Genomic DNA, 16137 nt, shown 5'->3' with positions numbered 1-16137 from the left:
CCTGATGCTCACCAGATGAGGGAATTGGCTCCCTAAAGACCTTAACTTAAATGCACCACTCTTGCTGCATAATTCACACTGAATTTTAATGACACCTTTATGTGCCTGTCTCCTGTCTCTGACCACATGCTCCTTTGGAGCGTTACCGTTACCGATTTGAGCTCCCCCAATCCACAGGGCAGGTGGCTGTCCGGCTCGGTCATCTCCTTCCTCAGAAACTTCTATAAAGTTTTCACTGCTCTCTTTTCACCCTTTCCTACATGTGGCACCTCCTTGGTCCCTGGAAGCCCCCGTTGAGGCAGGCTTTCAGGTTTCCAGTGCTCCCAATCCCCTCTCCACCCCTAAACCAACCCCCTCTTCTAGTGCAGCCCAAGGATGTTGGGAGTAAACAAACACTGGGGACTAGCTGCTTGGCAACCTTTGTAGGAATACTTTCCGATTAGAAGTCACAGCAAACAATGGGCTATTTACTTAACTTCTCTGTGCTGTTAATTAGAGAAGGAAATTCGTATGTTCCCGCCCCCAAAGGGTAAGCAGCAGATCTCCTGGTGAAGTGGCCCAATCTCCACCCTCCACTGGGGCAGCAGCAGTGTGTGAAGGCAGTTCATCTGCCATCCACCATCCACCATCAGTAGCTGGCACTGCTCCTACAAGGCAGAGGAGGCCGTATCACTTTGGGCTTGATCTCATCAGCCTTATTCCAACCTGTGGAGACTCTCCTCCCTATTCACATGGGAGCCCTTTCCCCCATACCTAGCCAGTGGCTTAAGTCCGCTCATCCATCATGAATTTGTACTGATGAGAAGTCTATCAATGTCCAGACAGGAAATGAGCTCTAAGTCCCAGAAACCCATCTAGCACTTGCTATTTAAAAAATATATACATATACATAATGTCTTATTTTACTACTCAAATGCATTAATGGAACAAGTTTGGCAAATTAACTTTAATATACAGATACAAAACAACAAATAGAGATTCACAGCATTTACAAGGAATTATTCAAATAACATTGTAAATAATATTTTTTTTTACAAAAATTTCATTCAACAGAAATACATATCAAGTTTTAGCAGTCTCATACAACACACTTCGGCTGTCAACAGCGAATTCAGTTTGGAGGCTGTCACGTGACTTAACAACATTGTCCTGATGTTGAGTTAAATCCAAGGAAAAGCTTGCAAAATAGGTAAGCCAAACACAACTGGTGTTAATATTTACAAAAAAAAAAAAAAAGGCAAATTATTAAAATACAGGATTAGTTAAGGGAAAGTTTTTTCTTAATACAAATGTCGATGCCTAGGAGATGACTAAGGACAACCTTAAATGTGTGGTAGCTAAGAATATTTGCATCAAATATGTAAGCCTCTGGGTTTTCCTTTTAAGATCAGATAGTTGCTACTTACTCTTTTCAAAACCATTTGAACTCTACTTTCACTGCATGCATCCTGAGAATAACAGTATCAGCCCAGTGGATTTCTAACAAGGAGAAAATAGGTAGGTTAAGCTTAAAGGGACAAATGTTTCTGAGCGGCGTGACCTAGCTGATTGGTGCCCAGCATCCCTGGCATGTTGGCCATCAAAAGGACATGTATCCACACTTGTTAGTGCTGTCCTGGGAGAGACACTCATCTACTTCTCCTCTCTTCCATAAAATAACAATAGAGCAATTTTCTCCTTAACTCCAGGCAAGCAGGCTGTTCTGGTGTGGCTATGTATCTAAGTTGATTTGTATTGAGAAATATCAGCAATTTGGGCATGCATAGTTTTCCAACTGATAAATGCTGGATCATGGCTATTACAGAAGAATCCTATTGTGAAACAAAGTTCAAATTAAATGCACTTTTGCTTTCTGTCTAGACAAGAGCAATGCAGGATTGAGGGGATTTTCTGAACAAGCATGGAGTTAGTCTTCATCTGGATTAGGTATAAAAAGACACAACGATATTTAGGAACAGTGTGAAGATGGGGGTGAAATGTTTTCAATGACAAAATCAGATCCAGTAGGGAAAAAGAACTGATCAACTGAAAACTATGGAGGGACCCAGGAAAACTCTGGCACATTGCTGCCGGTCTTTTTCTTACTTGCAGGCCAAAGACGAAGAATGCTCTTTCTCTAAGATTTTACAAGTAGTCCATTTCATGATTGTTTACGATTTACTGCAAGGTGGTTGTGCATTTTAGGTAAGATGAAAATTGAGAGGGTTCTTCTGACTCAGAGCTGGCAAATTCTGAAACATAAATAATAAGTGAAATTTGTCAAAGTGTTGTGCTATCTTTGAGAGTGAGGCAGAGAGAGAGAGAGAGAGAGAGAATGTGTTGGGGGGCACCCATATTATGCAATGTAGGGTTAAAAGGAGACAAGGAAGGAGAAAGCAAGATTCACAATGAAATCCATGGATTTTATTCCATCTGGGGGCTCTTGGTCTATTTCTTTCTCTTTCCAAGTGAAACTACATGACTTAAATCAAGAAAGTAAGTTGGGTAAACCTAAAAATTTTAATACTTGAGCCACCTATTCTTTATAGAACTCAGTATGTCTGGTAATAAAACTTAAGCTAGATGAACAGATTTAAAAGTCAAAAGCATTCTACCTTCTTATAAAGATTTCTAATTTTTCAAAATCACCTTTGAAAAAGTCAAGCAGGACCACCATGAGCGGTCGGGGTGGGTATTTGATCGACCAACTCTTCGCACTGTATCGAGCTCGCGGGGGTGGCCCTGGGCCTGGCCCTGGGCCTGGTATGTGCTCTGGTGTCCGAGCTTCCTGCTCCTGTTAGAGAGCCTGGAGGGACAGGTGGTAACCAGGTTGGGCTCGGATGGGAAATAGAGTGGGACTGGTCACAGAACTGACAGCGCGTCTTCATTGCACATTAGGAAACATTAGTAAATGGAAGCCCATGAAGTGGTTCTTTACTTGAATTGAATCATCACTGAAAATGTAACATAAGCAAATGGTTCTCTTTTCTTCCCTAAAGTAATCTTTATTAAAAAAAAAAAAAAAGACCCAACTATTCAAAAATGTCGTATATACAAACAACTCTGTTTAGCACAGAGACTCCTATAGTTATTGCTGAGGGGTTGACAAAAAGCATTTGAAGTGTCGTTTTGAAAATATATCATTACATTTTCTTAGTAAAAAGGTCAGCTATATAAATGTAACTAAAATCGAGATGAATATCCAAAGAAGAAACAACACACCCGTACACACACACACACACACACACACACGTGCATTTGTACATGCAGAGCCACAGCGCCTCCTAAGAAGCTTCCTCACAGAAGCAAGCTCTATCTTGGGACACCAGGTACTGACGTCCACAGAGGCCACCCCGGGGTTGGGGACCCCAGAGCAGCACGACCTCGCAGCAGTCTGACATACAAGTGAGCACATCAAGGTGGCAGAGCAGGGTCAGACCAGGTAACATTTCCATATAATGCTCTAAGGCCCCACTCAGACATCCAGTGATGTCACCTCCTTCAGGACTGGCCCTGGATAGGGAGGAAAGGTGGCAGGGGGAAGGAGGGACCAGACACTTAGAGGCACAGGTTACACCTCTGTCTAGGACATTACAGGTTTGTTTATTCTCCAGCTGGGCCAATTGGAAAACAGGACTTTCTGAGCGTAGCCTACAGAAAGGGGATTCTTGACCAGGAAACTGCCAAGTGTGTACTACAATACCCGGTCCAGTGCATTAAGTACAATTAAATGGCATCTCCCTTGCAGAATCTGTCTTCTTCAGATGTATTTAAAAGTTATTTTCATCAAAATTTACAATATAGACAAAGACAAGGAGAGTACTATGGCCAGGTATCGGCCCACACGGCCTTCGTTAGTAAAGACAGCTATGTCTTAGGTGTATTTCTAAGGTCTCTGTAAAAAGAAAGGATCTTCAGAACCCTCCTGACGGGTTAATAAGGGCGTGGTTAGCACTATCGTTTGGGTTTTATGCAACCAAGTTGGCTTTGAATCCCAAGAAGGTGGGCTGCTCCGAACCTCATGCTTTCTCCATGGAATGTTCGGGTTACTCTAACTTAGTGGACGGGTTCATGCCATGTTCATGCCATGTTCATGCCATGAACACCTGATGGGAAAAGCGAACTGATGCTCTAAGAATGCCTTGCCATTGGTGCATGTACATATTAGTTTTATCATAAAATTAAAGTCAATGGGTTTTTGTATCGCAAACGGAGATGTCTGGCTAGTTCCGTAAGCTCACGATGTGCGAGGAGGTGTGATTTCTGCCCACGGAGTCATGTGCTGCACTCACCAGCAGATTGGGACCTGACTTGAGAAGCACAAATCCACCGGGCGGTAGGACTCTGCACTTGCTCCCCAGAAAGCAGTTGCATCTTCAAGACCACTGAAGCTGCCTGGACCATGCTCCCCATGCGGAGCTCGTCATGCCTCTTCCTCTAGCCCGTACAGGCCCCGTCCAGCCAGCGGAAGCCTGTGCTACCACGTGGCAACCACTCAGATGACACCAGGGGACCCCATGGCCATCTGCACTGCGATGGTAGGTCCTCTCACACTGTGGAAGAAGGAACAGCCTGCCCGTGCCACCAAGACGTTATCATACCAACCCCATCATCACTACTGTCCCCTTCAAATCCATAGGCAAAAGTGGCATGGTCATCTCGTCCCTCCTCAGCACGGCAGCAGTGGGTGTGCCTGTCATCAGCGATGCCTGTTGGGGTCTCCGCTCAGCTTCTCCACAGAGCAGGTCCTCGGTTCCCACAGCCCAGCCGTCTGGGCACAGACCCCAGAGAGGTCTCGTGTACATCGGGGCCAAGCGTCATGACCTGCGTCTCCCTTCCGAGGAGGAGCTAGGCCTCTGAAGACTGAGGTGCGTCCAGACCTTCTATTCTTCACCAGTCCCTGCAAGAAGTTTTCAGCACACGAGAAACAAAACTGGGTCTCCTCTTTACAGACACCTCAGGAAAAGTGTGGCCTTGCATTTTCATTTCTTAAAAGGGGTGAGTTTGTTGAATGTGTGCCAGAAGAGCGAAGGCTTCCTCTTGGGTTCTGCCAGGGCAAACACCTGCTGCTGGGGGATGCTGGTGGGCACGGTGATGTGGCGCTGGTGAAGGGGGTGCAAGCTCTGGTGGGGCGGGGCCACGGGGCATCCGCTGTAGCCTAATCCGAGAGGAGAGAAGGATGGAAACATGAACTGAGTGTCACTGGTTAGCTGAAAAGGGAAAAAAGTGCCAAGACTTGACTTCTTAGCTGATTGAGTCATATTAATTAATATAATCTTCTTTTTTTAAAGATTTTATTTACTTATTCATGAGAGAACAGAGAGAGAAAGGCAGAGACACAGGCAGAGGAAGAAGCAGGCTCCCCACAGGGTGCCTGATGCGGGACTTGATCCCAGGACCCCGGGATCATGACCTGAGCCAAAGGTCAAGATGCTCAACCACTGAGCCACTCAGGTGCCCCTAATTCATATAATTTTAATTCATATTAACCTAAAGTACATCTAAAAGCTATCATAACACTTCTTATGTGCAGATACTGTGTGCAGAACTGTGGCAAAGATGATCCCACAAAAACCCTCAAGGAGGGAGAATGAAACCCAGAGAAGTAATGTGAATTATCCACAGTCACACAGCAGGACAGCAGGGGCAGGGCTGGCCCAGATGGCTGCTTGGGAGGAAAAGCAGGGAAATAACCTCAGTGAGAGCCTGGGGCCCTTCTGCCCTGGCCCAAATCCTACTCTGCCCCTCACTGGCTGTGTTTATTTGGGATGTTATCTGCTTTCTCTGTGCCTCTGTCCCCTAAATCTACCATGGGAATAACAGCACCTAACAGTTGCTATGAGAGTTAAGGGAGCTCATATAAGTAATGTGCTTACAACACAGTCCCCGGACCAAATCGCTTACTTGAAACAGTTTCATTGGGATAGGTGTTTTAAATCTGCACAGAGATAGGGCGCCTGGGTGGCTCCGTCCACTAAAGTGTCTGCCTTCGGCTCAGGTCATGAACCCAGGGTCCTAGGATCGAGGAGGCCCACATCGGGCTCCCTGCTCAGCGGGAGTCTGCTTCTCCCTCTCCCTCTGCTGCTCCTCCCTGCTTATGCTCTCTCTCAAATAATAATAAATCTTAAAAAAAAAAAATCTGCCCAGAGGTATTGAAAAAGGCCCTACTGCAATTAGCTACAGGATCATAAGCTAACTGTGAAAAAGTCAGTGTGACAGGGAAGGAACATGAGTCTTAGAAGGAGTCGAGACTCCATTCAGAGTATCCCCCCGCTGGCCTTCCTGGGTGAGAGGTGCCTGACAGGTGGACCCCCACCACCACCAACAGTATCCCTTTCATCACGGTGCCTAGTGGCTGAGCCAGTGACTCCTGGAAGATACGGACACAAATAACACATTCTAACCAATGGATATTTACTGGTCACCTGCCATTGATTCGGAGATGCAAAAAAAAAAAAAAAAAAGAAGGAGAAGAAGAAGAAAAAGAAAACAGGTTTTTCTAGCTCAAAGTTATTTATCAGTAGGTTGCAGGTAGGGCAGTTCTGTATTTGAGTAGAGAAAACAGGAAATGGGACCCCTAAGGGTTGTTTTGGTAATGAATTCTTGGCCCTCAGGAGATGGCACATCACCATCCTGGGCTTAACTGGGTCTTGTTTTTGCATTTTCAGTTAGGAAAATACTGAATGGGACACATTTCAGAGGATAAATTGTTCTTAGAGGAGGAAGTCGATCTGAAGAAAAGCTTCTAAGAATACAACAAATATGTTTTGGAATAAAAATCCTTATTATTTTATTCATGTTGGGTGAAATTATCAACAATGTAAAAAAATCTTTGCACATGAGGCCCTTGGGCCGTGACCTGAGAGTTGGTGATTTTCAGTAGCTGCCCAGGCAATTCTAATGTGCACGGAGGGTAGGGAGTCCTTGCTCTCAATAAGATAGTGTGTCTTCTTTTCAACTAATTTCTTCATGTACTGGACTTTTAGATCTTTTTTCTTCCCTACATCAGAACATAGCTTGCACTGATCAGCAGTTTGGGGCTAGAGATTTCCTCCACGTGTGCCCAAAACATGCAGGACCTACTGGTTTGCCTCAGCCTGGTGACTGGCCCGAGGAAGAACACCGGTACTTCCTCAGGATGGGGAGATGCAGAAGCTCTTTGGTACTAATTCAAAACACACCATATAGGCTCATATTTAAATGGAGGTAAATACTGAAACATACTCACACTCAAAACTAAATGCAGATTATTTTAAACTTCCTATCTTGGGGAGTGGAAGGGCCCTATCATTTTGAGTTTCACCTGTACGCCTCTCCTCCACTCTGAGCGCTGGTCACCAGCACAGTAAAGACTTCAGACATTCTCCCCGATTTTAATTCCAGTACTGACACACACGAAGGAGATAAGGAGATGAATGAAGCCTCCTTCAAAACTCACCTTTTGACTTTCCGTGTCCTGCCTTTTGAGCATTTAACATGGCGAGTTTCTTCTGATTTTCTGAAATTTCCATTCCTGGATTTAGGAACAGACATGAGAAATATTCAAAACAGGTGAAATAAGTCAATCAGAGAAAGATAATTATCCTATGACTCACTCAAATGAGGCATTTAAGAAACAAAACACAGGAGCATACGGGAAGGGAAAGGAATAAAATAAGATGAAATCAGAGAGGGAGATAAACTATAAGAGACCCTTAATCATGGGAAGCAAACTGAAGGCTGCTGGAAGGGAGGGGGTGGGGGATGGGGTAACTGGGTGATGGGCATTAAGGAGGGCATATGATGGCATGAGCACTTATGAGTGTTACATAAGACTGGGGAATCACTGAACTCTACCTCTGAAACTAGTAATACACTATATGTTAACTAATTGAATTAAAAAAAATAAAAACAAGTGACATCATTGCAGAGTAAAATTAGAACCATAACCCATATTAACCCTGAGGTGCTCTACATAACCTGCAGCAAAGAACCTTATTCCTCAAGGAACTCTAAGAGGCTGAGCGGACTACAAATGGAGAGTAGCAACGATGGTCACAAGGATGGACACTAGGATGACAGCCTCCCAACCAGGACACGTTAGCGGGTGCAGTGGGGCGCTATGAGCATCGACACCCTGAGCCTACTGAATAAATGCTGCCCGTAGGAGCTCCACCTGTCCTGGTCTGTCCTACAGCATGTTTAGAAGCACAGCTGACCCTAGAGCAACATGGGGTTGAACTACAGGTCCACTTATATGCGGGGTTTTCCTAATAAATATAGAGCAATACTGTAAGTGTATCTTCTCTTCCTTACGATTTTCTTAAGAACATTTTTCCTCTAGTTTACTTTATTTTATTTTATTTTTTTTATAAATAAATTTTTATTTTTTTGATTTTTATTTATGATAGTCACAGAGAGAGAGAGAGAGAGGCAGAGACACAGGCAGAGGGAGAAGCAGGCTCCATGCACCGGGAGCCCGATGTGGGATTCGATCCCGGGTCTCCAGGATCGCGCCCTGGGCCAAAGGCAGGCGCCAAACCGCTGCGCCACCCAGGGATCCCTCTAGTTTACTTTATTAGAAGAACACCACATAGAATACATATAACACAGCAAATGTGTGTTACTCAACTATGTTACAGGTGAGGCTTCCGGTCAATAGTGGGCTATGAGTAGATAAGTTCTGGCAGGGGTCAAGAGCTACACATGGATTTCTGACTGTGTGTGGGGTCGGCACCCCAACCCCGCATGGTTCAAGGGTCAACTGTATTCAGGATTTGCAGATCTGGCCTATCTCCCCTGCCCCTGGGGCGGGGGTGGCAAGTATGGCCGGAATGGGCTGAGGACTGCTGGCTCTGGGGCCGGGGCTGGAGGCAGAGGCGCCGCTCACCCATCTCGCGGTCCTCCTGCACGCGCCTCCGTTCATCCCCACACGCCTGCAGCCACCGCGCCTTGTCCTCATGCTTTTTGGCACAGAACAGGTGCACCTCATCGGTGGTTCTGCTGACAAGCTTGAAAGCATTTTTGACGTGGAGGTTCCAGTCCTTGTCCCGGCCGTCCTCCAGGTCCACGAGCTCCACCTCGTCCATGTCCGTGCGGCCCCTGTAGTAGAGCACGTCCCGGCGCAGCAGGTCCTTCTTGCAGGACACCAGCTGGTGGTCAAACAGGAAGAACGTCCGCTGCTGGCTCTTGCCGTGCTTGCTGATTTTGGTCAGTTCCCCAGAATGGATCAGTTCGGAACTTCGGTCTAAGATATCCAGCCCCTGGAAGGATAAAAACACATTTTAAGATCTTCGGGCTCCGGTTCCTTCAGAACATGTCAGGGATACAAGAACAAGTCCTGACACCTTCTTTCTCCAACTTGCCACTTATGAGGCATCCTTCCACAAGGCAGCAGAGCCACTTAAATCTCGGGCTGCTAGTTTCCCTGGATGCAAAATTTCTTTTCCTTATTTCCTACTCAGTGGGAAAATGTTACAGTGCCCTGTGGTATCTGAAGTGACTTCCTGACAAGAAAGGATTGGTGATAAATGTGCTGGATGAGGAGACTCCAATCGGTCAGAGATGGCTGCTCCTCGGAGAATAAGGATACTAAGGAGGCTTCTAAGTGTGAGGACTTAGTGCTATTGACGCTGGGGCTCTGGCTTTCGAGGCTGGTATGCAGAGAATGGTTCCCAGAGTAATAACTAGCTTTAGATCCTGGTCACAAAAGACCAGACAGCACATTGCCAGCAAGGTGTTGGTAACCTTCTGACCATAAATTATTTCCTAAATGTCAGTCCAAGAACACAAGGAAAAAACACATCTTTACGGTATTAGGTGGGGTTGAACCCAATGTAACTTTGTGATATTTGGCATGACCCTGGCCTTTTTTTTTTTTTTTTTAAGATTTTATTTACTTATTCATCAGAGACACACAGAGAGAGAAAGAGACAGAGACACAGGCAGAGGGAGAAACAAGCTCCATGCAGGGAGCCCGATGTGGGACTCCAACCCAGGACCCCGGAATCACGACCTGAGCTGAAGGTAGATGCTCAACCACTGAGCCACCCAGGGGTCCTGACACTGGCCTTTGATTTATAAGACTTTATTGTCCTTCAATCCCAGTCATACACAATATTTTGTGGAGGCAAAATATCTTGACTCCAAAATAGTTCTTCTACTTCTCTTGCCTGGAGCAATTCTGTGCTCCAGATTCTCCACTTACAAAGTAAGAGTGTTAAACACAGTGATGTCTGAGGGCCTGTCCAAGCTCCAGGAGTCTCTATGGCCCCTGAAAGAGAAATATTTCTTTCCAATGTTCACTGCTAGAACCTACTTTAGTTAAAAACCTAACTTCTCAGTCCAAACTTTCTTAATCCTTTGGTTTGAAGAACAGTGAGTTCTGACCAATTAATTTAACATAGGATGAATTTTATCGCTTCTTGGCATTTGGCTAAGATCAAGTGTAGCAGGATGAATTTTACTTGGTCTGGAAACAATCTGAACGGTATGAGTTGTTAGAGCAAGCCACTTCACCTTGCCATGTTCCCATTTCCCTGCCTGGTAAGTGGAGGTAATAGTAACTCCTACCTCATAAGATTATTGAGAGGACTAAATGAGTTCACATATAAAAATGGCTTAGGCCAGTGCCAGGCATGTGGTCAAGACAATTGTCACTGTGGTTGTTTTTACAAATAAGTGCTTGTGCATGAGTGTGCACAAAAGCATGCTGGACCATTATTACAACTTGTGCCAAGCACTGCATTTGCTACTGTCTTATATAATCCTCACAATAGCTCTATGAAGTTAGGCAACATTTTTAACCCCATCTTAAGGATGAAAATCTTAATCTTGCCCAGATCTACCAATTCAAACACAGGCAGTGTTTAAATTTTTTCCAGGGGCACCTGGGTAGCTCAGTTGGTTAAGTGGCTGCCCCTTGGTTTCAGCTCAGGTCATGATCTCTGGGTCATGAGATCGAGCCCTGTGTCCCACTCTACTCTCAGTGCAAAGTCTCTTGAAGACTCTGTGTCCCTCTTCCCTTCCCCCCCAACCCCTACGCTTACCCTCACTCTCAAATAAATAAATAAATAAATAAATAATATTTAGAAAATGTTCTCCAGTTACTCTCATGGAGTGTTATTTCTAGCAGGAGAGACAAAGCACAAACCATAAATCAATCACAGACACTCTTCAGGGTTCATTTTTTTGATGGAAATGAGTTATTGGTAAAGCAACTGACTATTAGGTTCAACTACATGCTTCAAAATATATATACCGTTAAAGCCAAGAATATAAAACATCAATCACAAGATGTTACAGTGTGTCATCAAACTAGACCAGAGCGAGGGAGGGCATGAGCAGCGTTGGGCGGCACAAGGTGCAGGCACGAGGCACTTACCTCCCAGCCTACGATGGACACCTGCCACCGTGCTATCTTGTCTATGCTTTCCAGTCTGCGCTTGCGCTCATTGATCAAACAGGCTACGTTCTTCATGGCTTCATATGCTGCCTTTATGTTGTTGTAATCACTGTAAAGTAGAAGGTTCATTTTAACCATATAACCTGAAACTTGCAGAGGAAGACTGACAAAGTAAGACACTGCATCCTGGATTCATATACTAACAGTCTAGACAAAGTGGCATTTAGATAATGGCCATTGTTTCTTTTTTCTTGTTCCTTCATGAATAGACCACAGTTTCTATAGGATAAGGGAACTGACCGAATGCAATCCAGAATTCTTTGGAATAAGAATGTTTTCATTCATTTCCCAGAAATCACAATGAATGAAAGTAAATGCCACAAAATAAGTTTTAGTCACAGTGACAATGGGTTATTTTCATTAATAAGAAAAGGACCATCTTTATGATTGCTTCGGTTCTCCTATTAGCCAGTTTTGCCATATGAAGTACTTTAATAATCACTATTCTCAAGAGTAATTATTCACTTTGAGTCTCATCCTTTACGATGGTCAAGAAAGGATACAAACAGGACACAAGCCACAGAAGCTTGACACGGTGAGTTATGTAAATACTAACACCATATTCACCTCATTGACAGACCCTCATTTCTGCTGCTTCCATATGCTACAGTCAAATCAGACTAAAATGTCCTCGGGAGCAGGCTCTTGTTCCTTCAGCTTCTAAAACTGTAGGTACCAGGAAGACAAACTCCACACAGACTAGAGCAGAGCATGGCTAATACTGGAAAGTTTGATATTCAGGTTTTGCTCAGCGTTAAAAATTTGGGCACATGTAAACCAATCACCCAGGTAATGAGCTGAATTCTTTACTTTCCAGCACTTTCCTGTGTCTTATGTGATAGAGCCTTAGGATCTCAGGAGCACTGAATTAGAATCCTCCTGCACAGCAAGGGAAAAAAGCCTTGGAAGCAGACTCTATTGTCTATTTACCAAACACAAATAACAGCTCCTGGGAAGTCCCTGGGCATTCCCCCACAAGGCCGACCGCTGCCTTTAGACAGGGTATTCACACTCAGAAGCAGAGCACAAAGGAAGAACAATACAGATACAAGGGGGCTGCCAAAATAATGGAGCAACCACCCACCCAAGGCCTCCAGCAATGAAAAAAGTGTACAAAATAATTGTACATTTTTTCCTTCAAGATTTTCTGTCAATTCTAGAAAAGAGGCAGAGTATAATGGTCTTTTGGAAAAAAATTTTGTTTTGTTTTCCTGAAGACAAGGAAATGGGCTTTCTGTCATTTCCTTTAAAAGGATTTTTTTTTTTTTTTTGTAAAATTGCCCAAATATGCAAATACCTCCCAGTGAAAACGTGTTTAAACAAGAAGAATTAACTGCTAAAGAATGATACATGGACTTCTGGCCATACCTTTCCCATCTTGGAATGTACCAATCTCCTTTCCATGTCTTACTCTCTTACATATTTTCTCTAGTTTCTCATCATGGTATTTTTTATTCTTTGTTTTAACATTTTCTTCAAATCTGTGGCTCTCTTGACTTTGCTATTTTCCTTCCATTCAAGTTTTCTGATTTTTCCATCAGAAAAAAAAAAAAATAGAGAGCTCTCTTCCCTCTTATCTACTTCAATGAACTCCTTTTTCTTATTCCTTTAATCTTAATTCTTTAAACTAACATCCACATCTAGGGTCTATTGTTTGGCAACATAGCTCTTTTTCTCTTTCTACCTTCCAATCTAACTGCAAAAAGATTCCTTTTGCAAGCCCTATGTCTCCACAGGAGTCTGGCAGCAGACAGGACAAAAGAATGCTCCATTCTGCACACCCTGCAGGGGCAGGCACTGCCATGGCTAATTTGATTGCCATCAGGGCAACACTTAGCTGTTAAAACCCAGCACTGTTGTGGGCTGGCACAGCAAATTTCCTCTGGGTACCCATCCTGTCCCCCACTCCACCTCATACTGGAATCTTTCAAAATTATCCATTCAAGGGCTGCAGGTGCACTGAAAGCTTTGTACATGGACGTCATAGGTGAGGTTTGATTCTTACCTAAAACAGTAAGGCTTCATCCTCAAACCCTGCCCACTGGCATTCCAGTTCTGGCCTGGTGAGAACATAGCAATGACTCAACCAGTGCCATCTAAAGGCACCACATTGTTGGGACCTGCACATCTTGGGGAATGGCACAGAACAGCCTGCCCATCCCAATACTGAATGGGTGAGATCTCACGTATAATCACAGCACAGTTTTACATCATTCTGTTCATGTACAAGCAGGAAAACAGTGAGTTGTTATGAAGTAAGCAATGGATTACTTTTTGGCTTCTCCAGAAGAGCTTAGTTAAGGACAAAGTAAGCTCCACAGGAAATGGAGCACGTAGGTGACCATGATGAGAAGCCCGGTGCTCCATGTGTTAAGAGGATGGGGGGGGATGGATTACGGATACAGGGCAAGCACTCGGTTGGTTGGGCAAGAAAGGTCTTAGGGGCACCTGGTGGCTCGGTTGGATCCAACTCTTGGTTTTGGCTCAGGTCACAGTCTCTCCGGGTCGTGAGATTAAGCCCCGTGTCGGGCTCTGTGCTCAGCACAGTCTACTTGGAGATTCTCCTCTCCCTTCATCCCTCCCCCTACTCACATGCGTGCATGCATGCTCTCTTTTTTTCTTTAAAATAAATAGATAAATCTTGAAAAAAAAAAAAACAAAAAAAAAACAAAGGGCGTAGAGCTAGACAGGATCTCAGTGCAACGTTTCTCCAAGCTGACGCTGCACACTACTCTGTGTATCCTTGAGATTCCCCACTCTGATTGCAGGGTTGAAACTTTGGAAGTCCTCACCCATCCGTAAAGCAACTTTTTGTTGCAGTACGAGATACTGTGCTGAGGGTGAGCTGCCTTAGGACAGGAAGTAAAATATTTCTGAAACTGTATTCACACTGGTGTAGGTCTTTTAAAAATTGTTTTATTAACTACTTAATAGCTACAAAAAAGGATTTGTAAAATACACATCAGTTATAAGGACTAACATTGCAATACAAATCCCTATGTGCTCATGACAGAGTTAAAGAATTATTCTTACTTTTTTAGTATCTCTAGGAATGGGTATTCTGGAGCCTCTTCAATGACCCTATTTTAAGACTTCATAATCCTGAACATTCTAAGCAAGGTGACAATTTCTTCCATAATACTAACTGAGAATGTCAAGAGGACACCTAAGCCCACATGTCACTGCCACTCTGCGAGGCTCTGAGTGCTGGGCGCAGGGCTGAGAGTGCCGGCACTGCTTCCACCCCATAGGGCAGGCTCTGTGTGCACATCTCCCAGAGGCACATGCCTCTCTCACCTGTGCTCCTGCGTGGTGTACTTGAGCAGCTCGGCCAGCTGCAGAGGGTACTTGCAGATCTTCTGCACTGGCGTAAGGAGGAAGCCGTCAATGGCGATGTCGATCATCTGCTGGAGCAGGCGGCAGGCTTCAAAGAAGTGTCTGTACCTGCCCTGCTTCATCAGGTTGGACAGCTCCGCGCAGGCGCCAGGGTGGTTGTTACAGTACTCGGAGTAGATGGCAAAGCCCTCTTGCTGGGAAGGGGAAGCACAGCTGTGTCAGGTTATAGGTGGGCTCGAGGCCATGACAAGGAGGCACCCCAAGGTGTTCTGCTATGTTCTTCACACCTGGGCAATAAGCCTACATCTTCTCTGTAGGAAGGGGCCACTTACAGACCAGGGGGTGGGAGCGGGAAGGGTGAGAGAGGCGGAAGGGGTAATCTTTGCAGGTGGCACTCTGGTCCCACTCAAAGCCCCCTCCGTGTATCCCAAAAGGATGTGTCACAGCCACATGGGGCTTCCTCGGTGAGCAGCACCCTCTCCCACCACCATCTCCGCCCTAGCTCTGCTCTAAGAAAAAGGCAGGCACTAACAAGTCCAACTCTCTCCCACTTTCCTCTTTACTTTCACTGATACATATAGTCGTGACCATTACCAAGAAGTGAGGATGCAAGACCACCACCTGCTCGCCTCACTGCAAGTCCTCTCCCTGACATCCTACCCTCTGGCTTCCACACGCATGTCCCTTCTGACCTCCAACTGAAAGCCCCGGCTCACTTCCTTTCACCTAGACTTCTTGCCTCAAGGCTGCCGCCACCCTGCCAGGCCTTGGGACACATGCCCTTCTCTCTTGGACTCGAGCGGCACCCTGCCAGTCCCCTGTGCATGCGTCGTGGCCTTTCCCCTACTCCCTGCACCCCTCCCCACGGTGGCCACTGTGGCCAGGCTGCTGGCTCACAGTTGTCTACCCTGCCCACAGCCCTTCAGCCTGTGTCCTGCCCCATAGTTTATATGCTCAACACAACATGTCCATGCTCAACATGCTCAACACAACATGCTCAACACAACATGTCCACACCATGCTCAACACAACATGTCCACACCAAATGCCTATTTCCCTACAAGGCAGGTTTCCCTAACCCACCCATTCATTATCTGGGACACAACACCCTGCAGGCAGTTCCAACTGCTGCTCTTCCATGTTCCCCAAGATCGGTTTTGTCAGCTGGTTCTCAAAGATCCCCACACCAACATAGCTGTTTTTCCACATCCCCACTGCAGCCACCGGTACCCAGGCCCCCCTCCCCACCCTCCCTAGAAACAGCAAAGTCTTACTCCTCAGCCAAACTCTCTGGCTGTTCCAGTCCAGGCAAGACCCCATGCAGAGGCTATGTCTTCACCAGGCCCTGCCCCACTGCAGCCTGACCTTCTCTGACCTCT

The 16137-nt window shown here is 45.4% G+C and overlaps 1 protein-coding gene across 5 annotated transcripts in view; it reads right to left on the bottom strand.

Annotated features, from left to right (window-relative positions):
* Window positions 1-931: 931 nt before the first annotated feature.
* SPATA13 (spermatogenesis associated 13) overlaps window positions 932-16137 on the bottom strand; it is a 143959-nt gene continuing 128753 nt past the window's right edge. For 4 of the 5 annotated variants that reach the window (XM_072795762.1, XM_072795764.1, XM_072795765.1 and 1 more), the window contains 5 exons: window positions 14720-14952; window positions 11342-11471; window positions 8849-9221; window positions 7418-7492; window positions 932-5137 (listed from right to left, as the gene is read on the bottom strand). In XM_072795762.1, coding sequence (XP_072651863.1) covers window positions 4962-5137; window positions 7418-7492; window positions 8849-9221; window positions 11342-11471; window positions 14720-14952 — 987 coding nt within the window. In that variant the 3' untranslated portion in view covers window positions 932-4961. The remainder of the gene's footprint in view (window positions 5138-7417; window positions 7493-8848; window positions 9222-11341; window positions 11472-14719; window positions 14953-16137) is intronic. The other variant, XR_012016294.1, reaches the window with a different exon arrangement.

This window comes from Canis lupus, chromosome 24 (genome assembly GCF_048164855.1).
Source record: "Canis lupus baileyi chromosome 24, mCanLup2.hap1, whole genome shotgun sequence".
Lineage (NCBI taxonomy): Eukaryota > Metazoa > Chordata > Mammalia > Carnivora > Canidae > Canis > Canis lupus.
Note: the sequence above shows the minus strand (reverse complement) of the source record. Positions and strands in the feature narration are given on the sequence as shown.